This window comes from Myripristis murdjan, chromosome 24 (genome assembly GCF_902150065.1).
Source record: "Myripristis murdjan chromosome 24, fMyrMur1.1, whole genome shotgun sequence".
Lineage (NCBI taxonomy): Eukaryota > Metazoa > Chordata > Actinopteri > Holocentriformes > Holocentridae > Myripristis > Myripristis murdjan.
The window spans coordinates 26,989,506-27,016,430 of record NC_044003.1 but is presented as its reverse complement, the minus strand read 5'-3'; the positions used below and the strand labels follow the sequence as shown (position 1 = coordinate 27,016,430).

The 26,925-nt window shown below is 41.2% G+C and overlaps 3 protein-coding genes across 8 annotated transcripts in view; 2 read left to right on the top strand and 1 right to left on the bottom strand.

Annotated features, from left to right (window-relative positions):
• The window catches only part of trim67 (tripartite motif containing 67), a 48,578-nt gene extending 47,870 nt beyond the window's left edge, over window positions 1-708 (top strand). For all 5 annotated transcript variants that reach the window (XM_030047277.1, XM_030047275.1, XM_030047276.1 and 2 more), the window contains one exon: window positions 499-708. In XM_030047277.1, the coding sequence (XP_029903137.1) occupies window positions 499-546 (48 nt within the window). In that variant the 3' untranslated portion in view covers window positions 547-708. The remainder of the gene's footprint in view (window positions 1-498) is intronic.
• Window positions 709-6,309: 5,601 nt separating this feature from the next.
• fsaf1 (40S small subunit processome assembly factor 1) lies at window positions 6,310-12,198 on the bottom strand. Its single transcript, XM_030047059.1, has 9 exons — window positions 11,951-12,198; window positions 10,722-10,904; window positions 9,927-10,027; window positions 9,116-9,175; window positions 8,524-8,619; window positions 8,210-8,296; window positions 7,946-7,980; window positions 7,137-7,263; window positions 6,310-6,949 (listed from the first exon to the last, which is right to left on the bottom strand). The coding sequence occupies exons 1-8, from the start codon at window positions 12,027-12,029 to the stop codon at window positions 7,137-7,139; spliced, it is 768 nt and encodes a 255-aa protein (XP_029902919.1). The 5' UTR covers window positions 12,030-12,198; the 3' UTR covers window positions 6,310-6,949.
• A 6-nt stretch (window positions 12,199-12,204) lies between these two features.
• On the top strand, window positions 12,205-26,690 carry gnpat (glyceronephosphate O-acyltransferase). Of its 2 annotated transcripts, none has more exons than XM_030047058.1 (17): window positions 12,205-12,369; window positions 12,909-13,100; window positions 14,982-15,158; window positions 15,443-15,572; window positions 16,726-16,853; window positions 17,134-17,209; window positions 17,500-17,651; window positions 18,039-18,169; window positions 18,652-18,878; window positions 19,995-20,096; window positions 20,552-20,713; window positions 21,857-21,936; window positions 22,976-23,116; window positions 23,327-23,426; window positions 23,539-23,632; window positions 23,911-23,972; window positions 24,188-26,690. In XM_030047058.1, exons 1-17 carry the CDS (start codon window positions 12,346-12,348, stop codon window positions 24,229-24,231), a joined length of 2,022 nt encoding a protein of 673 aa, XP_029902918.1. In that variant the 5' UTR covers window positions 12,205-12,345; the 3' UTR covers window positions 24,232-26,690. The 2 variants fall into 2 exon arrangements, with proteins under 2 accessions (XP_029902918.1, XP_029902917.1); XM_030047057.1 differs by having other exon boundaries at window positions 20,549-20,713.
• Window positions 26,691-26,925: the final 235 nt, after the last annotated feature.

Genomic DNA, 26,925 nt, shown 5'->3' with positions numbered 1-26,925 from the left:
TCTTCATTTAAGGCCTTTAGGATACAGTTCACTTTATTCACCTCGCCACCATGTCTGGTTAGGATCACACACAGAAGAGCCATAGACTCCAATGTTACACCTCTGCTATAAAATACTATTCAGAGTGTAGGATTAATCGCAGTGACAGCTGGAAATCATCCCAGGAGCTGCAATAAAACCTTTCCCATGGCTCAGTTATGTTCTCTCCCATGTTACTTGAATGAGAGTGAATGAAAGTCAATCATTCGGCTTCATTTGTTTTATGTCATGAAAACCATGACGAATGGATGAAACACATTTGAAGTCTTATAATAAGGACTTTGAAATGGTGATAGTGTGATCGCTGTCATCTCACTATTGAAACAGTATTTTTAAAGCAGAGTTTTAACACTGGGTGTGATGTGTGATTTTGCTCGTATCGATAGGTTTGCCTGTGGTCTTGTCTGCCTCCTCAGTCCTGAGTGCTGATCTTCTCTCTGCTCTGTTTGTCCACTGCAGGTCACCTTACTGACGGGCCTGGAGGTGCCAAAGAATATTAAACAGTAGGAGCTCCTTCCCCCTCTGAAGGTGGCCTGGATACACACCAACCGTGTCATATGGAAGCTCACTACACTCCCTACATGGACTCATTCCAGTAATGTCAGACGGGATACCACATTACCCCTCTCCCAGCCCCCTCAAGGTGCCCTTGGTCTTGGACACACTTCAATGTTAAACCCCGCTCGATAATTTGGGATAATCGACTGAATTTGAATATGGAGCTTAATCGTGCAACAGTTCCAGGCTATACAAACGATTTGGACGTCGCTTCAGAAATCAGCGGTATTGGTCTTCGGTGGATTGCCAGAATTTGCTCACATCCCAGCTCTTACCGGGCGGACACGTCCCAATGTACAAAGGAGCGCCCCTCTCAGTGGTCTGTGTTGTTCTGTTTCCAGCTGGTACCATTCCAATACTATCAACAAGGAGGCAAATTGGGCCTAAGCCTGCCTCCTTCCTGCCCTCCGATGCTCCTCCAGGCCTGTCATCAAACTGACCTTCATGCTCTGGCAGAAGCCACAGTGACTCCAACACTGTGGACTGTGAAATGATATTCTGCTACAAAATCATTTTGGCTTCATTTTACCGTTGGAAGATCAATATTTTTGCTATTTTGTTTACCTCTCTGGGCTTATTCTCAATCCAATTTAGTAGGTACAACACAACACAGCAGTTTTGACTAGATGTTCAGACCAAATGCTAATGCACGTGGCATAATTCCATACAAAATCAATGCCAAGACGCGAATCGGGGCAAATTTGCATCAAGCATTGAGAATGACACAAATTAACAAAAAAATTTGCATTACTTGCGTATGAGTTGAAATTTTTCAACTCAAATGTAAAATTTGCGGCTGCTTTCGCGTGAGTCCATGAGCCGAAAATTCACTTCCGAACACGCCACTTGGTCTGAACACGCCATTACAGTCCAAAGCAACAAGGTGCTTTCAGGAAGTGGAAAGGAGGAACGATTCGGTAATGGTTATTCTGATTCTGCTACTTTCTCAGGTGTGTTCACAGCTAAACAGGTAAAACAAGAGGAAGGCAGTGTTGCATGGGAGCTGCACTATGCTGTTGGTTGTTTCACCCAGGAAATGTGAAAAAAAAAAAAAAAAAAAGATCAAACAGGCCATGAAACATTTCACTGTCAGGTGTCTTACTTCAGCTCCAGCACTGTCTTCTCTTCCAGGTTTAAGGAGAAGCGGCCTCCTGCCTCAGGCGGGACTCTGACAGCCATTTTAGGTCAGCCAAGCTCCCCTTATGATCAAATCTCTAGCTCATGCACAGTGACACAAAGATTGTTTAGGGCTGTTGTCAAAGTTTACATAGGCTGACCACAAGAGGGCAAGCTGAGAGGTTTAAATCACTTCATTTCTACAAAACAGACAAATCTCCAGAGCCTGGCGGTGAGCGCCTGCAGGGAAACAAAGAGCATTAAGCTGGGCTGCACCAACAAGGATTCACCTTTAAACCAGATTAAATCATGGTTTACCACTAAGTTATGATGCACCAAACTTTAAACCTGGTTTAAAATAAAGGATTAAATTAAACCTCTCTAATCTAAACCCAGATTAAATTTAATCCTGCTGCTATTAACTTTCAACTGACACTTGAGAAAGTCGAACTTTTATTAAAACTGACGCATTTTTTAAGCTGATTGAGCAAAATTATGTAGGTCATCAAAGTAAGTTATGACAGACTCAAACCAAAAAAAAAAAAAAAAATGTTATGATGCTCTCGAGATATTGCTTCAGCAAGGAAGAAAAAAAGGTGCTTTCCAGTGCTGTTGTCTATTTTTTTTCCTGTAATTTCTTCTATCATTTTTATAATCTACTGCTCTATTAATTGAGCCAAAAGCTTTTTATTAAATGATGAGAAATTTGAACTTCTCTGCTGAGCCATGATGACTGAGTAGACTAACCACTGTGCTGTTTACGATATAGTAGCATGGCACACTGTTTGCTGTGCACTAATGACAAGTTTACACTGTGTGCTTTAGAATCAGAATAACATCATTTTACTCTTTTCTACTTAGCTGTTTATGACAGCAGGTGAGTTGGTCTTTTTCAGGCTGAAATGGTCGTTTTTGATCAGTAAGCATCACCATCTGGTTTTAACTATTTATTTAATTGATTTTAAATCACATAAGTTCCAAACCAGGATTAGTTTCAGTTTAAATGAATCCTTTTTCATGCAGCCCGGTCTTAAAGTGGTAATCTGCAAGAGCCTCGTCATCCTGGTGCCTTTGGTGCTCATCACCATGGTGTTTCTGCTCTGTGCTGCCCAGATATCACCTGTCAATCAAATCCCATGGGCGGGACTTGGATTTTCTGTTGATGGACTTAATCTGTACAGCCATGGTGGCTGTCGCTGCTCACACTAACCACCCAGAGCACAACAGCATCTTGCATCCTCGATATGGCAAATAATGGCCCCAGCAGATTTTGCAGCCACTGCCAGGCTCTGTACAAACTGTCTCACAAAGAAATATATTCACCTCGAGAACTGAATGTGAAAATGTCAAGAAAACTGAGCCCAATTTTATTTTTCCTCTTAAGAGTTGCATCACTAATATAGTTATTATAGTGGATCAGAGGCGTAGAGAAAAGTAGGGCTGTCTCATAGCAACTTTATTGCATTCTCTTCCCTCAGTGTCTCTCGGGCACCTTTCATCTCTGAGTAATGAACTTAAAGTCGAGTCAGGTGAAACCACGCCATGAGTCAGCAGATTTACCGCCATGCTTACTGTCTGATCGGGACGTGGATGCGGCAGCCTGTAGAGGACATTAGCTTCAGATGTCAGCCAGACCACTGTGACTTAGGATATAAGAAAATATTATTAACATTCCCATGTATATTTTGTCAAGCCACTCATCTAAATACAGCAGAGAATGGAGCTTTTTTAAATTAATTTAAACCTATTTAAACTTAATTTATCACTGAATTTTATTACTCTATTGAGATATTTCTATTCCCTATAAAGGTGAAGGTGTGTGTGCGTGTGTGTGAGACAAAGCAGTTAGAAGTATAGGCAGACCGCTGTACAAGGTCATGTGTGCATGATGATGATGATGATGATGATGTTGATCCACAAACTGTAGATATGGATATGCAAGCTACTGATTATGACGTGTGATATTAAGCATGGATAAAGCACTGAAAAAGTTTACGAACTATCTGAAGCTGTACTGTAAATAGTGACTGTACTGTTGTCCTTGCAATGTGTCAAAGTGAAAGCCAACCGCGACGACCGCTCGCCCCCTGCTGTCCGAATGTGGGCACGACAGGATATTTACGTTTCAATCAGCCACTCAGTCGGGGGGAAAACATCAGTGACTTACATTTCACCATGCCCGACTTTTTTTGTTTAAAGATGCTTTACTCATTACCTGCCAGTGATTTTATTATGACGATGTGTGATGTTACGATTGCAGTCATCACTTAGCCTACATCTCACCCACCATATCTTTAAACTTTTTATTCTCACTTCAGTGGAAACTTTGAATATAGGCCGACCATGTGACCGACAATAAATGAAAGACAAAGGGATTTCTTTCTGAATCAGCGAGTCAGTAACATTTTATTTTAGGGCACACTTATTAGCCATGAATTAGCTGGTTATTAGTGTGAGCAATGTTTTTTTTTTTTTTTTTTTTTTAAGTACTGCTGTCATTATTTAACTAGCTCCTCATTTTGCATGCCTTATTCTACACACTATAAACTATATGGAGCTTATTCTTAATAAACCCATAATTAATGTTTCCTAACAGTAAGTGAGTAGTTACACCTGAATGAAACCTGTTAGATCATTTCCTCACTATGGAGCCAGTAAGGAACTAATTACACAACAACAGTTACTCCCCTGTGCTAATTATTGTTATTCATATCTAACTAAACACAGTATCCAAGTAAGTCTTTATTACTCAGAATTTGGTCCCCATTCGTTCTTGGTCCAACCTAATACTGACAATAAACATTTACTAACACACACAGGTTTCCTGTATCAGTGGGTTTCAAAGTGGGGTCTAGGGACCCCCAGTGGTCCTTTAGGTGTTTCCGGGGCGTCCTCAGGAAAATGCTTGAATTTCACTATAATTTAATTCATAAGGAAATGGTATGAATACAAAAAACATATGAGTGATTATTTAGGTTGGAACAAGAATGTACTTTAGAATAGGGACCAAATTCAGACTAATAACGACTTGTTTGTATTTAACTGTGAACAGTTAACATCTATACCTCTGTGTTTATTTAGACATGAATAAAGATGATTAAGGCTTAGCACAGGAGACTAAGTACCTGTGTGTATTTAGTTACTTAAGGGCTCCACACTTAGCAAATGATATAAAGGGTTTCATTCAGGCGTTACTACTCACTAACTGTTAAAAGGTATTAATTATGGGCTTCCTGAGAAAACTCCTAATAGTTTATAGTGTGTAGAGTAAGGTCACAAAATGAGGAGCTAAAAAGTAGCTGATGACTAATACAGAATTAGAAAAGTACTAATGCTCGCACTAATAAACTGAATGACTAATTAGTGTGTCCTACAAGCCCTCTCCCCCAGACAACAGCAGTTATTGTGGATATTTTTGGTCTGTCGTTCCTCATTTGAAGAGAGCGAAGTGAATTCTGTACAGGCTGTGGTACTTGACTTAAGTTATTTAAAGCTATGTAAAGTTTTTGTTCTACCTCTCCTGTTGTCGGTGTCTGTTTTAAGAGACATCTGTTCCGACTTGGCCATTTCTGAAGAGGTGAGGGGGCAGATGATGTGTGTTTATCTGATTTTGTTTCAGCAGAGCTCAGTCTAGATCACAGTGTGACACGGCCGACTGGCTTCCCCCCACCGTATGCTGCGTTCACACCATGTGGGAAAAACAAGAAAAAGAAACAAGATGCCATGACTGTAAATTTCACACACTTAACATACCTGAAATTAGCAATTGCACATTTTGCTGCATTGTTGTTGTGTCCTGCCACAGCTTGTGAGAGTGGTGATCGCCAAATGCAAAGTGATGAAATTTAACACGGACATATCATTGTCTTGACGATGCTTTCCTCAGAATTTAAGTGGACAGAGCTGCTGCAGTGCATACCCAAATTATGTTTGCCACCTGAAATCTTGCATGAATGGTACTTTCTAACCATCTAAAAATGGACCTGAATGGTCCTTTGCAGCAGTAGAAAACGTGTACCCTTCTTTCCCTGAATGCAGCATAGGTGTAAAAGCCAGAATTTGAACCAGTTTCTCCCAACACATACAAAACACAAGCAAACTGGCTAAAGGGGAAATCCCGACAACATCCCAACCTCCCCTTAGCACCTAAAGGAAACATCTCGTAACCCTGATGCTATATAATTTCTATGGTTGACAGTTGAAGTTTGCTGCTAAACGCAGGGTACAAAATCAGCTTGGGACATGTTGGATATGCATGACTTCATGTTGTTTTGTATGTAAACAGAAACTGCTTCAAGTGTAAACCTTTTTTCAGGAGGAAAGCACTGGGAGGATCTGTGAGCTTGACCCAGCCGCACACTGCCAGATCACGGGTCCTGAACACCGTGAGCTGCTTCAAATCCAATATCAAATTCCAGACAAAAAGGCTTCTTTTAGAGTCTGCCATGTTTACATCTACAAGATGGCTGGAGCTACATGGAGCAAACAGCACCATGTGAGAGAGAAACGCTTCACTACTTTAGCTAAACCACAAACCACCTCAGTCCTGAAGTGCTTTCCCATGGTTACTTCAGAGTGTTTATGTGCATTTTTCTCCATGAAAACATTTTGCAACAGTCAGGACTTCTCTTGCGGGTGTTTTTCAGCTTTTTTTTTTTTTTTTCTTTTGATCATTCCAACTATCCCCTCGGTTATGAGCCAACTGCTTTCCTCCCTACCTGCCAAGATGTAAATGTTTTGTACGACTATGTGGTTTGTATATGAAAAATGCATTGTAATTGCGTAATTTAAAGAACTTTACAGCATAAAACAGAACAACAAAAATGTAATTTTTTTGTTCATTTATAAAACAAGATGAATAAACTGTGATGGAATATGATCTGATGGTGACTCTGGTTTCTTGCTCTGACAGTCCTGCCACTGTGACGATGCTCGAGTCCGGTTTGGAGAGTGATGAACTGAGTCTTGACTCGGTGATCTCAGCAGTCAACAGCGTTCAATATTCCACTGTGAGAGGTGTGGCTGCAAAGTGGTGCCACAGTGAATGTTGTGAGTGCAATGACTCAGGCAAAAATGTTCACAATTCCTGTTATTCCTCTCCAATATGTCTGCATGCCAGCCAAGTCTTGACAGTGCAGTGAGCTACCGGCCCTCGGACGCTGATCCTCTTCTTTCATCTCCCGTTCTTGCGTCTTTCTTCTGGTCTGTTTTTCCACTCCAAGATTTAACTGCAAACCTAACAAACATAAAAACACACTTATATTACCTTTCATTGGCTACAATTATCTCTACAATAAGAATTAAACAAAACTAGGCCCTTGTAGGCGTGAGGACCAGCAAAATCTCCTTCAGAAATCTTCGTCATGACTCTATACCTTTGGGGATGAGTGCAAGAACAAGAATGTGCGCAGAAACATACACACCTATTTGCTGCCGCGAGAGCCTTTGATTTTCTGGATCTCCTTGGAACTGAGGATCAGCATGCCGTTCTTGAAGCGTCCCACCTGACCTGAGGGGCCCAAGCCGGAGCCAGAGGAGGTCTTCTTGGCCCTGGAGGAAAGAATGAGCCAGGGAAGAAAAAACAAAGCAGGAGAATTCAGAAGTCAGGGCAAAACCAGGCGGCAGGATATCACGGACACAAAACTCATTAGGGCTGAAACTGAAACTCATTTTCTAGATTTTGGTGCAAATTTTGAGTTCCCATTTTGACCAGAATTTTAAGACAGAGCTCCTGCAAGTGTCTCAAACCTACTAACTGGTGCTTCTTTTAGAGGGCCATTATAAAAAAATGTGTTCTTTATTCTTTATTCTTTATTTGGATCCCCATCAGTTTCCAGAAAATGGTCACTAATCTCCCTGGGGTCCATGCAAAAACAGAAACAATAAAAACAAGCAATGATTAAAATTAAACTGTATCAATAACACAAAAAGACAAAACAAGCCAAATGTAAAGATCAGTGAGTAACTCTGTAAAATAACACTACATATGACATAAAAATGGTAACATACAATGAATATAAAAACAAAATGGTCAGATATACAACAACAAAAAGGGGCTGATTTTACTATTTCATTGATTATGAAGTCATAGTCAGATCAGTGCCTCAGACTAAATGTGACAATGATATTATAGCTGAGCTGCGTCCTTACTCGATGAGCCTCCTCTCTTCATCGAAATTAAATCCTGGACAGAAGAGAGCAGAGGTACACACAGAGGTTTGCTCTGACCTACCTCGGCTTGTTCTGCTTCTTCTTTTTTTTCAGGTCCTAGAAAGTAAGGATGTGGATTAGATTCAATAACAAGATCAGTTACTCAAACTGACCAAGATACATGAATCATAAATACAGTGGGGCAGTTTTCTTGAACTAGGATTAAATATCCCAAACAGATAGAGAGCAGAGGGCCTGTTTGTAAAACTCTGCTGAGCATATGATGACAAGATGTAAACCTGGTCAAGGCATTACAACCGAGAGCGGCTGAAAGTGGAGAAGTTACCGTCTGAACCTCCTCCTTCGCTTTCTGCTTCTTCTCTTTGATCTGCTGTTGTAGCACCTTGTAGTTGACATAGTCTTTCTTTGGAGGCTGTGATTGAGACAGAATAATTCATCCAAATCTGCATTTTCAGCCAACAGAAACTCATTACTGCAAGAGGACTTTGAGGTGTGAAACAGAAGTAATTTTGACCCAGTTGTGTACGGGGGCGTGCCGTCCCAGAGAAATTAATTCAAAAACTACAGTTTTCTGTAAACAAAAAACAAAGAAGATCATCAGCCCCTTGAATCGAGTGTGTGTACAAAGGTTTAGCTTACTCTGGCCCCCAGCATGATCGCTCTCTCCTGTTCAAAAACACGCTGCTGCTCCTTCTTATAGCCCGTTATACCAAATCGATGGACCTCCAGACGAGCCTGACACACACACACACACACACACACACACACACACAAATTACATAGGGAGGAAATGAGGCCACGGGCAATTACATTAATTACAACCAATCTATGGGCCACCAAGCATGATCAGATGGTTGACATTGATAAACTGATGAAGGTCATAAGTGATGATTCCACTGCTTCACCACATCTTTTAGCCGTCAAACAGTTTTATCCTTTGGACACATGGCAGAGCCTTTGTTGCCTGGATTTACAAAAAAAAAAAAAAAAACACACTAAAATGTCATTACAGACAAAAAAAAAAAGTCATTTATTTCCACAAGGTTATGCACGGTGATGCGACACAACCATAAGAGCAACCAGTCAAACTGATGCTCAGCTTGCTGTGCTCTTCAACATGTTGAGCTGTTGTTGTGGCTCAAGTGCATCTTGTCAATCAGGAGATCACACCGTTACTACACCTTCAAACAGAACCGGAGCTGAATTTTATTGGAAATGTTAAAATTGTCACCTTTTCCAAACTGAGCTCTTCTGGCTGGTTCCTGTGGCTTTTCTCCTGGACCTGAGGGGGCTTGAGGTGAAGACGGCACCGAGCAGAGGAGACAAGGACAGAGGAAAGGAAAGAGACCACACTGTGACGACAGGAAAAAACACAAGCGACTAACAGCTGACAGCACCAAAACAGTCACATGGCGTTAAGTTCAATAGTAAAACTCAAAATAAAAACTTAAAGGGAAGATCCTAACGTGCAGTGTTTTAAACATTCATAACTCCATGCATGACACTTTGAAAAATAAATGACCTTACCTTAATGATAATTTAATCCCGTTACATACATTTTTCAAAACTGCCTACTGTCTCAGCTTAGTACACCGCTACGTAAATGAAGTGCTGATTTTACTGCCACATTTGCAAAGATGAAAACAGCTTTGACTTGGAAAATTGACTGAGATGTGATGTAATTTAAGAGGCAAAATTATTCAAATGGATGAAGTTCTACTGGTGTAAAAGAAATTTCAGTTCACTTGTGTGCTGAACAGTCTGACCACTGTTTGATCAGTGAAACAAACACCCGGCACAAGGTGACTTGACAGTGCAATGACATGAATTCAGTCAGGGAGAGGTCTGCTGTGGCTTTTTGCCCAGAGGTGATGCCAGACTGCAGGGCAAATACAGCAACTGCATCTGTATCGGTTTCACACAGGAGCTGTCATGTGTCAGCCTGCAAAAACTGTCCCAGAGGCAGCGCCAGCTCACCAGGCAACACTTCCAAAACAAACACTGACATGGAGTGACTGAGGGATGAAAGGGCATAGACCTACAGTGATTTTATTAGCAGCCGGCATCTGCTTTGTCTTGGGTTTCTTGGTGGGGTCTTGGAACGTCACCACCTCTACCTGGGCCGTGTGTGTAACACTTAAACCTGAGGAAAGGACAACATGGAGGAGAGGAGGGGAGCACAGGGATGAGGAGATATTGAAAAAAAATATCTGCGGGTAGGGCTTGAGGATATGATCCAATACAATAAAATGCATTAATTCAGTCGTGATCAATAATTATTTTGATATACATCAAATAATTGCTGTCACATTTAAAAACTGCTTTTTGCTTCTGTGTGATACCCATGTTTTCCCTGTGTTTTCTTATTTGCTTGTTTGTGCCACTGAAACAAATTACTTGTCATAATAAAATACTATCTGAACTGTTTTAACGTCTTGTAGCTTTCATTATAGTATCTCTGACGAGCACAAATTCAATTTGCTCAGGTTTCAAAGGACTAAAACAATTTAACACAAACCAAAATATCTTTATTTTCATATCAGGGTTCCCAGGACAAAATCACCACAAATGGGGTCGGTGCTTTAATGCCTTAATGCCTTAAAGTCACCTTGATGGTTGGAACATGAAAAAGTTGCCTTGTATCAACACTGTACGTTGTGTGGCCTTTTAATTAGGGGAAACAAATTATATAAATGCCTAAAACTAATTTTAAAATGTTACAATGTTCAAAACACTGCTTGTATGAATATAGGTGGACTGAAAATGTTGCCTTTGTGTTTCTGACCTAATAAATGTAGTATTTAATTAACCGGTGTGATGATGTCCTGGCCTGCTACCTGTTTGCTCTGCCTTCGGTTTCTCTTTCAGGTCCACACTGGCTGGACGCTCTGCTCTGCTGGCTTCAGCGTCACAGCAGGTGTCTTCAGCAGCAAAGATCTCATCCTCCTCCTCTTCCTCACATCGCTTCCGTTTTTTTCTCTTCTGAGACTTGACTTTCTTTTTCGAGGCTGGTCCATCACCTGTGCAGTGCAAGAAACAGCATGCTTACAGACAGCAAGGTTCAAGGTCTTATTTGCCATTTGCACCCCAGGTCAGAACGGCCATTTAAAATATTAAGCCAAGGCTGCTATGACACTTACTTTACATAAAATTAAATAAACACAGTAACAAGTAAAAACTGATAATTTAGTTGGAAAAAAAGATATACAAGTGCAAATTAATCTGAAATGCAATGCAATGTTGTTAAAACAATCTGGTTAAAATAAAAGGAAAATAGACATTTACAATCACCGTATTCACAGTATTTCTCTGATATTCTGCCAAATAATTGTAATTCCAGAGACTGGCATAGTGTTGCATGAGCTACATTTGGTGTGGATTTTTTTTTCCTCCTTGTGAACAGAACCTGAGTGAAAACTTCACTTCATTGAATTTGGCTTGTTTGGTTTCACATTCACAGATTACAAGTCAGGAGCTGGCAGTTCTTGTCATCCTGTCATGTTTAAGATTTTGCTGTTGAAATCAAACCACATCTGACTCCAGTCCCTGTAACTTCAGCTGAACATGCTGGCCTTGTCAGAAGTTACAAACACAAAGAAACAGCAGCCAGTGTCCGAATCGATTTGTCATTCTAGGCTTTATAGTTATCTTGCTTCATCAGTTCTCAAATTAACTTAATGAATGGAGTCTGGTTCTTGTAAAAGTCAAATCAAAAGCTGAAACACTCCCAGAGCCTTGATGAAGCTGAGATTATCATGTGATGACGCCAGGAAAAAGTGAAAGGAGAAAACTATGACAACAGTCACCATCCATACTAAAAACAGTAAACACTGCAGCACCTATCTATCCAGCCTTACTGTGGTGTTACTCTTACAGGCAGAGCCATTTTACTACAGACGAAACACTGAGTTTATCTTGACTTCTTTATGAGCCTACCTGTTCAAACTGACTCAGCTCAGGGTAGTTTTAGTATGATTTCGTCTGTAACGTCCTAAAGAGTATGTACAAGACTATACTTGGTGGTTAGCTTGCAAACAGTTAGCCTGCTAAGCTAACCAGCTCTTACCAAAGTCGTACAGCTCCGTCAGGACCTGGTCGAGCAAATACGGATCATTCTCTCCTGACCCGCTGGCCTCGGTGTTCATATTATGTGTCTGACAAAACCAAAACACTTAAACTCAACCTATGTTACAGTAAAACCTCCTCGCATGAACATCAAGGTGCGAAATGACAACAAACGTGAATCCACGTGTATTGCGAGAGTTCGGCTTGGCCCCTCGCGGCTTTCGTACGTTGTGGTGAAAACACGGAAATGCCATATTTGACACCACCCATGTGAAGTATAGACGAATGCTGTTCTCCTCCACAGCTGGTAAATGAAGTAGTTAAACAGGGAGACATCTTTTGCACGGGTATCTGCGTTGAATGCGGCGTCTATGAGTTTACAAGCCGTGCTGAAGAATGGCCGCCAAACCTCCGTACTCGGTAGGTAAGGCTGTGCAGCGCGAGCCAGGCGGCTAAGCTAAGCTAGCCGAGCGCAGCTGTCCTGCCCACCTTTTGACATTTGACTTTTCATTCAGCTGCATGAAAGCCAAGATAAAAGCATCTACAGTGCAACTTTCACAACAGAACAGATATTGTAGACAAACATATTCCCTTCATTTGACTCTTCTGTGGAGACTTTATTTTCTGAAACTCAATTCAGAAAACTAACCCAAATTAAGAATGGCACTGACTGTTTCATGGAAGTTGTACTAAATGAGATACTTCCTTCTTCTGCGAGGCAAAACACATTTAACTAACAGGTTTTTAACTGACTTTGCCTTCATACAAGACAGCAGGTGTGTTAGGTTATGTTTTTGGAGGTATTAAGAATGTATAACTGTGTTTATGCCAGTGCCATGTTTCTTTGTTTTTTGCTGTTGTTGTTTTCCAGTCATTGAGCTGTGTAACCTGGTCTGTCATGCCAGTAGTTCTCCTGCACCCCTGCCACTGACTCCCACTGCATGTCCTCCTTATTCCAGCACAGGGACCCCATGCTGAAGAAGAGAGATGACTTTGAGGATATTTTGGAGGAGAGGAGGAACTCCAGCGACCTGAGATATGCTCTCAAATGTTACACGCCTGTGGTTTACAAAGGAGTAACTCCCAATGCAGCCAGCCTGCTCAAGACCACCGTGCTGCAGTCTGATCAGCTGCACTATGTCGTGGATCAGGTAAATCAGAGGGGGTGGGGAGAAAAATCGATTCACTTTAGTATCACAATGAATCAATTTAAAGTTATGATATTGCTTTCATATGAAACTAGACAAGCTAAGAAATCTGTTTGGGCCAAGCATGTCATGTCATGTCTAGACCTCTGACCTCCAGATCTCTGAATGAAAATGGGTTCTCTGGGCAGCCACGGCTCTCCCCTTTGCAGACATGCCCACCTTCTGCTAATCCCATGCAGTTTGGGCCACAAACCCTGCAGTCCACATGTGTTCTTGTGGCCTGTTGTAAAATGGTGTGTTTGTGCAGACTGGGGCCTGAATGCATCAATTGGCTTTGACTGGAAAGCTGAGACTCCTGTGGATTCAATGAGCCACATTTGATTAATATGTGATGATGTTAGTGTCCATAGGAGCCATTTCACTGTAGTCAGACCATTTCTTGAAAGTTTACATTACTGTCGAAAATAACATGTTGTGACCTTTTGAATAATCACAACATCACGAAACTTTTCAACCACAAACTAGAGAATAATTCAGAAAACAAAAAATGCAGTTAAATTTGTAATATCACATTGCAATACTTGACTAGAATGGCAATACATAAGAATTGCAGTACATATCTATTTGGGACAGAAATTTCTGCTGATTTCTTACTTTGTTCAAGTTCATCATGATTCATAAACTGAACAACTTGACAGCTGAGTCAGCCATGAGAAATCCCTTGAAAAGGAATAAGAAATTCGCACACAGACTAAAAGAGGGAGTGCCCACTGATTCTAAAAGAGCTCATATGTGAAAAATAGTGCAAAAGCAAACAATCAGAAAATAGCACTAACAGAAAGGTTTGAGCATAAACAATCATCAGTGTGTCTGTTGGAAGGCACACACCCGTGTCACGTGACCCTTAAGTCTTGTGACAAGAGCAAACTTGGTAGGAACACAGGAAACAGTGGGCACACATCACAAAAACAGCTGACAGGAACAATCTTCAGTAGGTCCTGATGGATGCAAAGTCTTAAAAACAACATAATAACATTCAAAATAATAAAAAAAAAGATATCAAAATAATAACATTCAGATAAGAGGTGTCTCTCCATGTTACCACCCTGATAGGCTCTTTGTATTTGTTCTAAAGCTCAAAATCTAAGGGATAAGACAGGACGGCCAGTTTCTGTGAAATGCTTTGCTGTAGAGGAGTTCTCTTCCCTCCTCATGGCACATATTGCATATCACTAGAACAGAGATAAGATAGATAATATTACAAGAGTTGCATGTGGGGTTGAACAATATGGTAAAAAAGTCACATTGTGATGAATATTACAGCTATTGGGGTTGCAATGATTCAAAAGGAATGATCATTTTTGCGTATAGTTTTGATTTTATCGAGTTTATTTTAGAGCGTTTATCCACTGCAAGTGAACATCCTACAGATCTGAAACACATGAAGCACAACACTGTAAAAAGAAGTCGCAACCTGACATTTCACTTTTGTAAAAAATGACAAATAAAACAGTCTTTGATGTTTAAGCCAGTGGGCAGTAGACTAATGCAAACAACAAAAAAAGAAAAAAAAAAAAAAAACATCCAAATTGAAAACCAGATACCTACCCAAAGAAGGAATATCCAAATAGTTGAATATTCGGGTCCAGCCCCAGCCTTCTGAGACGACTGCTGAGGTCCATGACTGTTGATTGTTGCAGCCCTAAACTTTATTACAACAAATCCAATTTTTGGACAGGAGGTTTAGAAAAATTATGTTAATTTGTGTTATCCTGCCATTTTTCTGAAGCACAAAATCATCATAGTGGAAATCTGAACTTATGCTTTCAGAAATCTTCTATATCATGTCTGATGTAAGGTTTCCATTTATTTCAAATTGTCAAGCTGTCCAAGGAGACAGGCGTGGCTGCTGATGTCATCCAGGAGGAGGCGTCAGCCATCTTGGAGGAAATGGCTCATCGCCAGCAGCTCAGCACCGTTCGCTTCTTTGCTTTCACCCTCAGCAAGGCCTTCAAAGCTCTGTTCAGGAGCATCCATGTCAATGAAGAAGGCATCCAGAGAGTGAGTGTACAGATGTTACACACACACAGTTACTCTACTAACCCTAGGGACCATACCAGTTATTTTGCTCATTTTGTGTAATACCTACAAAATGTATATAATTTACGTTTCTGTCCATCTTTTCCCAAAGCAAGCAGTCGTATTTTAGAACTCCGACATCATTTTTCCTTACCTTTTTATCCAGCCACTGTTTCCATTCATTCCACTACGATACCAAAATCAACTACGACTAACTGCTACTGTTTGTGTGTAAAACTGGCACCTCTGTCTGAAATGCATGACAGCTCCAGCAGGCCATTCAGGAGCATCCTGTGGTCCTGCTGCCCAGCCACAGGAGTTACATGGACTTCCTGCTGATGTCGTACATCCTGTACACCTACGACCTGGTGCTGCCTGTCATCGCTGCTGGCATGGGTGAGCACTGGCCAGAACAACAGCATTTATGTTGTATATTTCAGTCGTTTAACGTAGAGCCCAGAGACATGTTTGATGATTCCTGTGGTGGATTAAATTTAACTCCTTGGTTGCCAAAAAAATAAAAGAAGTAGGTAGTTGTACCTAAGTAGTAAGGTCTTTGTCCTTGGTTTTTGTGTTACAGATAAAACACTGTACAAGCTGTACAAGCTAACATTGTGTTTCAAAGGACCATAAAAGTGATTCTATATACAAATTGTATCTGGTTCACATTTCTGCTAAATCTAAATGTTAAATGAAATTTCAGAGACTTCAAACTTTCTTTACACCAGTACTCCATCACCGTAATAAAGTCGTCCACATTAGTTTTCCTAAAAGCAGCAGCACTGTTGTGTGTTGAAGACTTGAAAGTTGGTGCAGTGAAACGGTCTCTCTGCTGGTAAATAGTTCCTGTGGAAGCATTTGCTTTAGGGTTAGGGTTAGTTTTATAAGTCCTATGGTTTATGAATGGTGACGAGTTTGTTAGCCACAGAAACAGAACATTATAAGGTGGATGTAAAAATTGAGGGATTTTGACTTTAAATTGTGAAATCTTTAATACCCCTGCTTGATTTGCAGAATGGTTTCTTGCAATGCAAAATGTAAGTAAATTGTAATGCCAAACATTCAGAATCACTGATATGGTCCCTTCAACACTCTGAGCACATTTTAAATATGCTACTTTTTCTTAGGTCATCTTTTCATACCAGTAATTTTACCCCTTCTCAGTTAAATTTCCAGGAGCAGTATATTATTGGAGTAGAATATCTTATCTCTCTCTCTCTCTCTCAACTCTGTGGTGCTCAGTTCACAGCAAATAGTGCTTACCTTTAATTATTTATGTATAACAGAAAATGGCAAGTAAAGGCCAGCCCAGCAGTGAAGAAGTGTTTTTTTTAGTCTTTAAAAGACAAACAGAATGAAAAAGCAGCAGAAGGCAGAAGAGGACCTGAGCTGTGTCATCATTCTTTCTCAGCAGAGACAGATCAAACTTAAATTATCCCCTTAGGAAAACTTTGTCATTGAGGCAGCAGATAACACCATATAAATCATGTCTTACCAATGTTTATGAATGTCACGTTTTCATATATGAAGTTACTGACTCTCCTTGCAGATTTCATGGGGATGAAGTTTGTTGGGGAGATGCTGCGAATGTCCGGCGCTTTCTTTATCCGCCGGTCATTTGGTGGAGACAAGCTCTATTGGACTGTTTTCTCTGAATATGTCAAGACCATGCTCAGGGTGAGGATGCCACTCTACGCCATCCTACTTTTATTAAAGATTTTTATGTTATCTAATTTATTGATATTGAATAGTTTATTTAATTTGACATTGTAGTGCTCTGACATAAAGTTTGAGGCCCTCCAGTCAAGATGTTACTTTCACATGAACCTATTCCTTATGTTCACAACAGACGTTTAGCTGAACTCGTAGGATGTAATGATTATCCTTTTGTACATTAACATGGAAGAAGAGGTAAAACCTTATTTATGTGGTTTTGTCTCTGGGTATTTCACTCCAGAATGGAATGGCACCTGTTGAATTTTTCCTAGAGGGGACCAGGAGCCGAACCTCCAAGTCTTTGACTCCTAAGTTAGGTAAGTCAGCCAGACCAACAAAAACAACAAGTGATTAGTTCCACTCAGTTTCAATGGTGAACAAACTATAATAAACATTCACAATCCACCAGTCAAGCCTCAGAGGTTTTCTGTGACAAATATGTAAAAAAAAAAATGTGTTGGATTTTACAAGCATTTTCATCTAAATGCAGGTTGTGTCACACCCCGACCGGGATTGGTGCTGTTGTCTTCGGTGAGGATAGTGTGGCCGGAGAACTGTCCTCTTTAACAGACTTGGCTTGTCATCTGTGTCTTTCTGTCTTCCGCAGGTCTGTTGAACATCGTGATGGACCCGTTCTTTAAAGGGGAGGTGTTTGATGTGAGCCTGGTTCCAGTCAGTATCAGTTATGAGAGGATCTTAGAGGAGACGCTGTATGCCAGGGAGCTCCTGGGTGTGCCCAAACCCAAGGAGTCCACCTCAGTGAGTCACTCAATGATTTATGTACAAAACATTCTTGGAAATATGGTATCATGGAAATTTGTTTAGTTTACTAGATTGGAGTGTATTTATTGATTTGTTGTTAATGATTTATGATTTTTCTATTACTTCTAAGAACACATTTTCCAACATTTCCTAAATGAGTGTAAATACTGCAACCATACAAAAACATGTGCCTTTCAAACGAGCTGTAAAAAAATATAAACAACACCAACAAGAACTGGTACCTAAAATTGACCTTTGTGTTTTGAAAAAGTCAGCAAACTGCAGGAAACCTGTTATGCTGTGTTACACCAGGAGCTGCAGCCGGTGGCTCTTTGACTGCTAAATTCATTCTATGTGTCATCTGCTCTGCCTGTCCTTTCACAGGGTCTGTTTAAAGCCAGAAAGGTCCTTAGCGAAGACTACGGCAGCATCCATGTCTACTTCGGACAGCCTGTGTCTGTCAGAAGTTTAGCCCAGGGCAAGGTCAACCGCTGCCATTTCAACCTGATGCCAAGGTACGCAGCAAAATGCTCCTAACGTATGTTCCATTGTATCATGAATGTATTGGCTCTGTTTAACTGCAGATACTTACGGAGGTATGCCACAAGGTGATGTGAAGGCTACTTCATTGGTTCCCGAAAGCAATTCCACTGGCAGTGACACAGCTACTGTTAAACATCCTCAATGTAAAGTAAAAAATATATTCTAGCTCAGTGGTTAGAAATGACAAAGTGTATTTCAAAATCTCACGGTATTTAGAGCTGTACAACTATAGAAACTAAACAGACTGATTCCAGCTGTCAATTCTATTCTGTGTTTTAATGCCATCTTCTGTCTCGAGTCATTTGTCTCATGAATGACAACCCCAACATGCTACATTGAAAGGAGTCATCATCTACATAATTTCACATCTTGTTCTTCACAAGTTTGTTCCAACAGGTGCAGAAAAAAGTGAAAATTCAGAATTATGCATTAATCCTGAATGTCCTGTTTGCAGACACATCCCCAGGAGGCCCAGCGATGAGACGCAGTGCTTTGTTAATGACTCGGCCTACAGTCTGGTGCGAGCTCAGGAGGAGAACATGGTCCTGAAGCCTTGGGTTCTTCTGGCCTCCCTGCTGCTCCAGAACCAGAGCCAGGGGCTGCTGCTGGATGAGCTGACTGAACAAGCTGTGTGGCTCAGGGGCCTTTCCCGTGAATACGGGGCCTTCCTCAACTGGCCTGGTAGGGTCCACACTCGGGTCCCGTTTACACGTCAACAGTTCTGATAAAACGGAAAACTTTTTCGTTTGCCTTTTTAAAAAGTTCCATGTTTATACAATAACGCTGTGAGAATGATCCTCATACACACGGATCTGCAAAAACAACTGAAAATGCTGTAGTGTGCATGCCAGGCCAGTAGGTGGCAGTGTAACTTTGCAATGTAACACCACAGATTAGCACTGCGTGCCTGTGTACAAAGCACAAACAGCTTGATAGTCCACCATTGTTTCCTGTTTGCGCATGGCTGAAAACGTCATAGTCATGCGCAAAGCGGGCCGTGTCATCATCGTTTTCACTAGATTTGCATATTGCCAGTTTACACGGCGGCGGGGAGAGTGGCGTTATCAAAAAATTCCTCTCTAGAACCGGTTTCAAAAGTTTGCGTTTTCAAGCACCTAAAACGCAGTTGTCATGTAAATGAAAGGCCAAACCGCAACAAAAGTTTACCGTTCTTTGTGAAAATCGTGTAAACGGCCCCTCAGTGTTACTGCACTGATGCCTATGGCTCTTTATTCTTATTGCAAAAGGCCAGCCCCTGCTGAATTTCAAATGGAGCATTTTAATGTGCTGGTGGAATATGTCAGGACTCACAAGTTCAAGTCAAGTCCCAAATCCTAAATATTGAGGATTGGGATCCTTAACAAGTCATAATGCACTCTTTACCTGTCTAAATTTAATGATTCATTATTGCTCTTCCTGCCGTGTATATGCAAATGCAAATTATTGTGCATTCACTTATTAGCCCTTCCTAATACCTCAATTTATTGTTTCTTAAATATTCCTTTTGAGGAATGGTTGATTAGACAAGCTTCAAATGCAGCTTCCGCATCTTTCTCTTTCTTTAAATTTCTTTTTCCTCCTTACCTACTCAGTTCTCTTTCACTTCATCACTTCCTCTTTTCTCCCTGACCACCACCTGTCATCATCTCCTCTTGTTTCCCCTTATTCCTCCCCAGTCTCTTCTCCTACTCTTGATGTTGACTCTCTTTCACCTGTCATTTTTCTGCATTTTCCTCTTCCTCCTCATCCTCACTTATTATCCCACTTCATCTCTATTTTTTTTTCTCTGTCCCTCAGACCACATGGCTCCATCAGAGGTGGTATCATCCAGTCTTTCCCTGCATCGAGATCTAGTGAAAATCTCAGGTGGCCGGGTCCAGCTCGCGTTGGGAGGACAAGGTGTGTGTTTATTTCGTCTACTTTTCACGCATAACTTTATAGGTTTCACCTAAATACCTCTTCTAGAGGTACCTTAGTACCTCCAGAAGGTATTAGCAAGCAGAGGCTAAAATGAGACTTAAAAGTACAATCTAAACTTTATTAGAGGAAATTTATGTGGTCAGATATGTAGCAACAGAGGAGGAAATGGACCAACTTGAGATGAAGAAAAAGAGGCTTCAGAACAACATAAATCCTCCTCTGTCATCTGCAGATGAACTTGCAGTAGAAGGTGAAGCCACTGACAGGATTGTTGTGCTTTCAAAATCAAAAGCCCCACGGAAAGTGGCAAAAGAAAAAAGAAAAGTAATCCATACAATCAGCAACATAAGAAATGTGTTTTGGAGTCCAGGCAACAAACACTTGATGGTGTCGGTCACTTCCGTCTGTGTTTTTCCCTCCACTTGAACCAGCAGGGCCACGGCAGCCGTGCAGCAGCCCCATCACAGAGGAGGAGCTCATGAACCAGGCAGTGGTCGTACTGTCCTGCACCTCCTACAGGAATCAGGCACTGCACGTCTTCCTCCGGCCAGCACTGCTGGCTTCGGCTATCCACATTGCCACATCCGCCAAGAAGGGTAAGACCCAAAGTGCTGCTCACCTGCTGGTCAGATGAAAAATGTGCTGACAACATGTTGGGATGGGAGTCTTGATAGACAGGCTGGTGACTGGAAGGAAAAGTATCACCCAGTCACTGTCCAGACAACTCTTTCTAATTTCCTCATTGACTTTCATAATAAAACTAAAAAAGAGAATGCATTGTTAATGTACTTTGACACATAGTAATGAAAGGATAATGCAGGATAAGTCTTTCGCAACTCCAGTGAATAAACTCAGAAATGCGTTGTCGCTAAGCTTAAAACAAGGCTGCTTGTCTGAGATCCTGAAGTTCCTGATATTTGGAAATATAAATATATCACCTGATAATGATAAGCAACAGAGGTATGGAGGACATTACGGTCTACTGAAGCGACCTGAGATAAGGCTTCCAATGAGAAAGGTATTACAGCAGTTTTGAAAAGAAAATATATTTAATATGTCTTATTAACCAAAGATGTTAAATTCTGCATACATGTAGATGGTACATTGAGTACATTCAAGACCAAAAATCACAAACAAATGTAATCTTAACAGTGTCTTGCGCCGTTAATAATTTACATTGCCACATTATACTGAATACATAGAAACCTTAAGAGTGAGCTAAAGTTTGCTCTGTCAAGTTTCCTTTGGCACAGCTCCCAGCACAAAATGGTTGACATGAGCTCAGATCTGGTTGCCGGCAGCAAACAGACAGCCAACAGTGTCGAGTCACGATAGTGATGGCGTCTTTCACAAGACAGGCTAGATCAGTGACTCTGTTATTTCTTTATTCTTGCTCTTAAAGCTGCACTTACTATCTGTGTAATGCGTAGTTTCTGAGGAGCTTTGAATGAAATTGAAGTAGTAAGTTGATGAAGAGGAGGGCAGAGGAGGAGCTTATTGTCTGGCCACATCTAGAAATTAGAAAGCTAGAACAACAAGCTATCTAGAAAGCTAAAACAACAAAATAACAACAGACTGGCTATAAATGATACAGTGGAAGGAGACTTACAGTGATGACTCTCACATTGCAAAGCATCATTGATGTTCCAAGAAAATGTACATAATATTGCTTAATGCAGCTTTATGTAGTTGAAAGATGTTTCCTGATTCTCCTCCAACCTGCATTCTGTTGTTTCCAGAGGAAGTCTACAACAGTTTCAGCTTCCTGAGGAACATGTTGTCCAACGAGTTTATCCTCTGTCCCGGAGCAACTCTGCAGGTGACAAATAGTGTTGATACAGCATTGTATGTGAAATAAGCCTTTCAGTCCTCAAGTGTTGTCGCAGACAGACACAGGCTAGCTCAACATTTTGCTGGGTTCTAATGGGCACAATAAACACACATGAAAATAATTTACACCTTGAATATTGTGGAAGAACAATCACAAATTACAAACAAGCAGACCCAATATCAAAATCTGTAACTTCTGACCTGTAATTATCAGACCATAAGCAATATGTGGCACTAAGATGAATTGATTCTTATCAAACATTTTAGCAAAAATGAATATTTTTATTATTACAGCACTATCCTGGGTCACCTATACTGTCACCTCAATTTCATAATTTAATTTAGCGGGTGATTTACCAAGACTGATGATATAAATGCTGCTGCAGTTTATTTAATTTCAATGCCCTGCCGTATATTATTTTCAGCTAGAAAAGTTGCCTTCCACATGTCTAAAAAGCAGCATCGCTTTCGGCACGAGAGACAGCCACTTTGAAAGATTAACAGTGTTAAAGTCAATTAACGTGTTTGCAACACAAGCTATTGTTCCCGTTTTTTTCGCATTTTTAGTAATAGAACAGGTGGCAGCAGCCGGGGACAATGCAGCGCAGGCGTAGCTTTACCCACCAGTCACAGGCTGCTCCTCAGCTGTGATGGTCCCAGTGGAGAGGGACACTGAGAACGCGGCCAAAGCTGGTGGGAACACACACTGGAGAAAAAACTTTCATACAAGGAAATGCATTTATAAATTTAATGCCTTCTGCGTCCCGATAACAGGCAAATACTCACCTTTTATTATTAGATATTTTTGTCGTACTATAGCAGCACCCTAAAATACATATGCAGCTGGCCACACAGAGTTTTAAGTGGTGCCACTTTTCTTTGGTTTCACCAGTGCAAACCAAAAGGCAGCACCTTGGTGAATCAAGGTGTTACTTGTCTCATTTGGGCATGAAAAAGCCCTGCACATCCTTAATAAATCAGGCCTCTAGTTTCCTTCTGTGTAAATTCCATCGTTGATGTGCCTGTAGGACTTTGAGGAGGCCTGCTACCTGCTGGGGAAGACTGGGGCGCTGCAGATGTCCCAGCAGGAAATGCAGGTGACCGACAGTGGACAAAAAACAGTGAACTTCCTCACTGCCATGCTGGACCCCTTCCTGCAGGGATACCAGGTTAGACACACACACACACACACACACACACACACACACACAACCAAACAGGCAGATACATTTGCATGCACTGCAGGGAATAGTTTGATGAATGTCATGGTTTTTCAGCATGTGCGTATTTTACAGTAGCTGTCCTCAAGAGGGCACATTCACACATCACCAGTCTGAAGAGTCAGTCATCAGCAGTGAGGGGTGTGTGTTTGTGTCCAGGTGGTGTGTCGGTACCTGTGTGAGGAGGCCACCGAGGCTTTGACAGAGAAACAGTTTATCCCTGCTATCCGGACGTTCATCGTCAGACTCATCCTAGCAGGTTTTCTCTCACACATTCGGCCCTTTTTTGATTATATGTGCCAGTGTTTTCTCTCATCCCCCTACAAAATGCGGTAACTGTGTGTGTGTGTGTGTGTGTGTGTGTACACCAGGGAGTCTGAGGTACTATGAGCTGCTGTCTTCAGACCTCCAGAAGAATGCTCTGGCGGCTCTGCTGAGACTTGGTGCCATACGGAAAATCAAAGTGTACGTTGGTTTTCTTCATCCTTGTGTCCCTGAATGGAACTTGCACTCGCACATTAATCGATTAATTAATTCAAATTATTAATTAGTTGCAACCTTACAGTACATTTGTGCAAGCTGCCTTCTCTGTGTTGTGGAACAAAAATATCGGGACTAAATGAACTGTGAAAGTGTTTGCAGGCAGCGACGTGTACAGCTTCACTGCAGCTGTCACAGTGAGCATAAAGATGCACTTGTTTCAGAGCAAAATGTAACTGTGGGTTTCACTGCTTCCTCTCCAGAGCGGACAATGTGACTCTGAAAGTAAACAGGCTGATGGTGAACTCACTGGAAGACACTCTGGGTAAGAATCAGCTTTCAGACTGAATGAGTTCAGACCTCTTATTAGTTTTAGGTGTGTGTGGTCACTTAGGTAATGTAACGTGAGGATATATGTAGCCAGTGACATCCATCAATACCACTGTCTGTGTGTGTGTGTGTGTGTGTGTGTGTGTGTGTGTGTGTGTGTGTGTGTGTGTGTGTGTGTGTGTGTGTGTTTATCTGTGTCTCTTTTTCCAGGAGGAAAACTCCCCACTCAGAAAGCTGTTGCTGCTCGCCTCTGATCCCCAGGAATCTTCAGCCAAAGAGCCTCAGGAGAGTCGGCTGCATTCACCTGCAGCGTGTTGCCACCACGCTGCGACTCAGCTCGACTCACTAGAAAAACAGTCCGTCTCTACTGCTTTCTAAAAGGACTAAACACTAGATTTGCAACCTGGCAAATCTTTTCTTAAGTTTTTTTTTTTAATCCTCTATTCACTTCTTTCTTATTTGTCCCTGTTTCACCTTTCCTCAACTATACACAAAAGCTCACTCTTGTTTTTTCTCCCTCATATGAGACCTTGTGTTGCTTAGCGCTTTGGTTCACTGTGAACAACTGAGCTTATCAAAGCTTCTGAATGTGCCAACTCCATTTACTCAAGCACTGTGGCACAGATCTCCTGTGACTTTTCTTTATTTAACTCTCCTCTTTTATATGAGCGTCAGTTTGTTTATTTGTTCTCCTTTTTGTTTTGGGCACTCTTCTATATTTATGCAATGTGGTGTGGACCTATTTCTTAACTTTCCTTTGACTTGTTGCCTTTTCATTTTCATAAATACATACACAGGCTACAGATGGGTTACAGAGAAAAACATAAAGGCACATTTCGAGTGTATCACAAGCTTCAGTGCGCCTTGGCATAGGCCCTGATATAGTACTATAGTAGGATCTATGATAGGATCTACAATGTGACACCATCAGCACTGGCCTACAGAGAGGTGGAAAAAAGTGATGACTGAGCCTTCACCATGTTCTGGAAAACCACAAGGAGAGCTCCACAGGTCTGAATGCTGCAACCGTACAGTGGTCCACCTCACTTTTTCAACATTTTTCAACTTGTCCTCTCAGAGGGAAGGCTCACTGCAATTCAACACAAAGTTATCCTGAGTGATTGCCTTTATCCTGTGCAAATGGTGATCCAATGAAGGATGACAACACCATCCACCTGGCACGAGGGCTCAGCAACTGGTCGATCGGGATGAAAGTGATGTAAATCATGATGCTACGGCCTTCACTCTCACCAGAGCTCAACCCAACGTAAACAGGGCTCTGTACCATCAGCAGACCGGTGTTGCATTGCTCCGTCGGAGTCACAGAGACTTGTAGGACCTGCGCCAAGGAACACTGAGGCTCAGCACCTTTACCAAGACACTTCATGTTGCTTGTTTCTTGTGACACACACACTCAAAAATACTTTAGTGAACATTCTATACACAAAACATGGGAAGTAACAGTGTTTGTTCTTATTTTTCACAGCAGTGTTTTTTTGTTTGTTATGTATTTGTGCCTGTTTGTTCTTTTGGTGTGAACAAAAGTTACTGAAGTGTGTGTGTATCATTCTTGAATGTGAATCCAAAGATGAATATGTTTGGGGTTTATTTTATATTATCTGAGGAGCTTGTTGCAAAACTAAATAGTCTGTACTTGAGTTTCTCCACAGACCCGCTGCCAAACTTAAAAATTGTTTGTACAAGAATGACAAGTAGAAGGAGGGTCTTTTTTAGGATGTTACTTTCTGTGATAATAGAATACCAACTGGCCTTGTGCAGCAGTTACTTCCACTGTGGACTTAAGTCCACTCAATGTTGAATATTGATAAGATTCAAAGATTTACTTCAAAATGATCATCCCATCATGTTTTGTTATCCCTCTTGCCAATGTTTGGAATAAGGAAGTGTAATATATGATGATTGGACTTCCACTCTGGTCTAAAACCTCTTTGCCAATACATCAGTATGTCACTTTATACAGGAAAGCAGCACGTTTACATCTGTTTTCTTACAAGGGAGCAGATGCCAAGTCCAAGTCAGTGTCGGCTGCATGCCAAACAGAACAAATTGCCATCAGTTAGGATCAAGGAGAGCACAGAGGAGTGAAACACAGCCAAGCTCAGTCACTGCTCAGGATGAGTCAGGATCAGGTCACATTACACGACTTTCTCCCGGTTTAGCTATGGGCCCGATCCACAGCTGGGCCGAGTCTGGGCCAGTCGGCACCGCTCAGGTCTAATCAGTGCAAAACAGAGAAACCAGAGGTGTATGAGGGGTGAAGACTCTAACCTGGGGGAGTCAGAGATGCTATGATTCACTGCTGGTTTCTGGAGGCTATATTGTGTATACTGTTCAAATACACAAAGGAGGGACCGGTCAGTAGCCAATGAAAATTACCAAAAAGGACCACTCCACTTTTGTTTCACTCTAGTATAAATAGACAGCTCAGCACATCGGCTCCAACTCCCTCAGCCTACAGAGCCCTTACTGTCTCATAATCAAAATGTGTTGTGCACACTTGTAAGTTCTCTTTTTTATAATCTTACAGCAAACTTCAAAAGCTGCAATTTATTTTTCCTCTGCTCGTTTGTACCAGCTCTTGAAGGCAGCATGAGAGCTTGTGTTCTTGTGTGAGTCTGTCTGTGATCCAAGTTTTCTCTCTGTGTGTGATCCCAATCTTTAAAACTCATTAAAACTAAATTCATAACACTCACTTGGTGTAATACACCCAGTCTTTTCATAATTGGTTAGGATTTTAAAAGTTCTGTAGTGTATCCAAAGGTTTATATGTGATTAAATTTTCAACTGGACAAAGGTCAGTGAAGTCACTAAATTATATTTATAACCTGTTTAGCCAATAGAGAAACCACACACTTGTAACCATTACAATTATGCTGACAGAAAATTTGTTTGGCCATCATGAACATAAATTTATATTTTTGATTTAA

Coding starts and splice junctions, on each gene's coding strand:
- fsaf1 (XM_030047059.1), bottom strand. CDS start 12,029: ATGAACACCGAGGCCAGCGGGTCAGGAGAGAATGATCCGTATTTGCTC. Junction 10,905..11,950: donor GACGGAGCTGTACGACTTTG/GTAAGAGCTGGT, acceptor TGCACTGCACAG/GTGATGGACCAGCCTCGAAA. Junction 8,620..9,115: donor AAGAGCTCAGTTTGGAAAAG/GTGACAATTTTA, acceptor TGTGTGTGTCAG/GCTCGTCTGGAGGTCCATCG.
- gnpat (XM_030047057.1), top strand. CDS start 12,346: ATGGCCGCCAAACCTCCGTACTCG. Junction 13,101..14,981: donor TGCACTATGTCGTGGATCAG/GTAAATCAGAGG, acceptor CAAATTGTCAAG/CTGTCCAAGGAGACAGGCGT. Junction 23,427..23,538: donor CGTCAGACTCATCCTAGCAG/GTTTTCTCTCAC, acceptor TGTGTACACCAG/GGAGTCTGAGGTACTATGAG.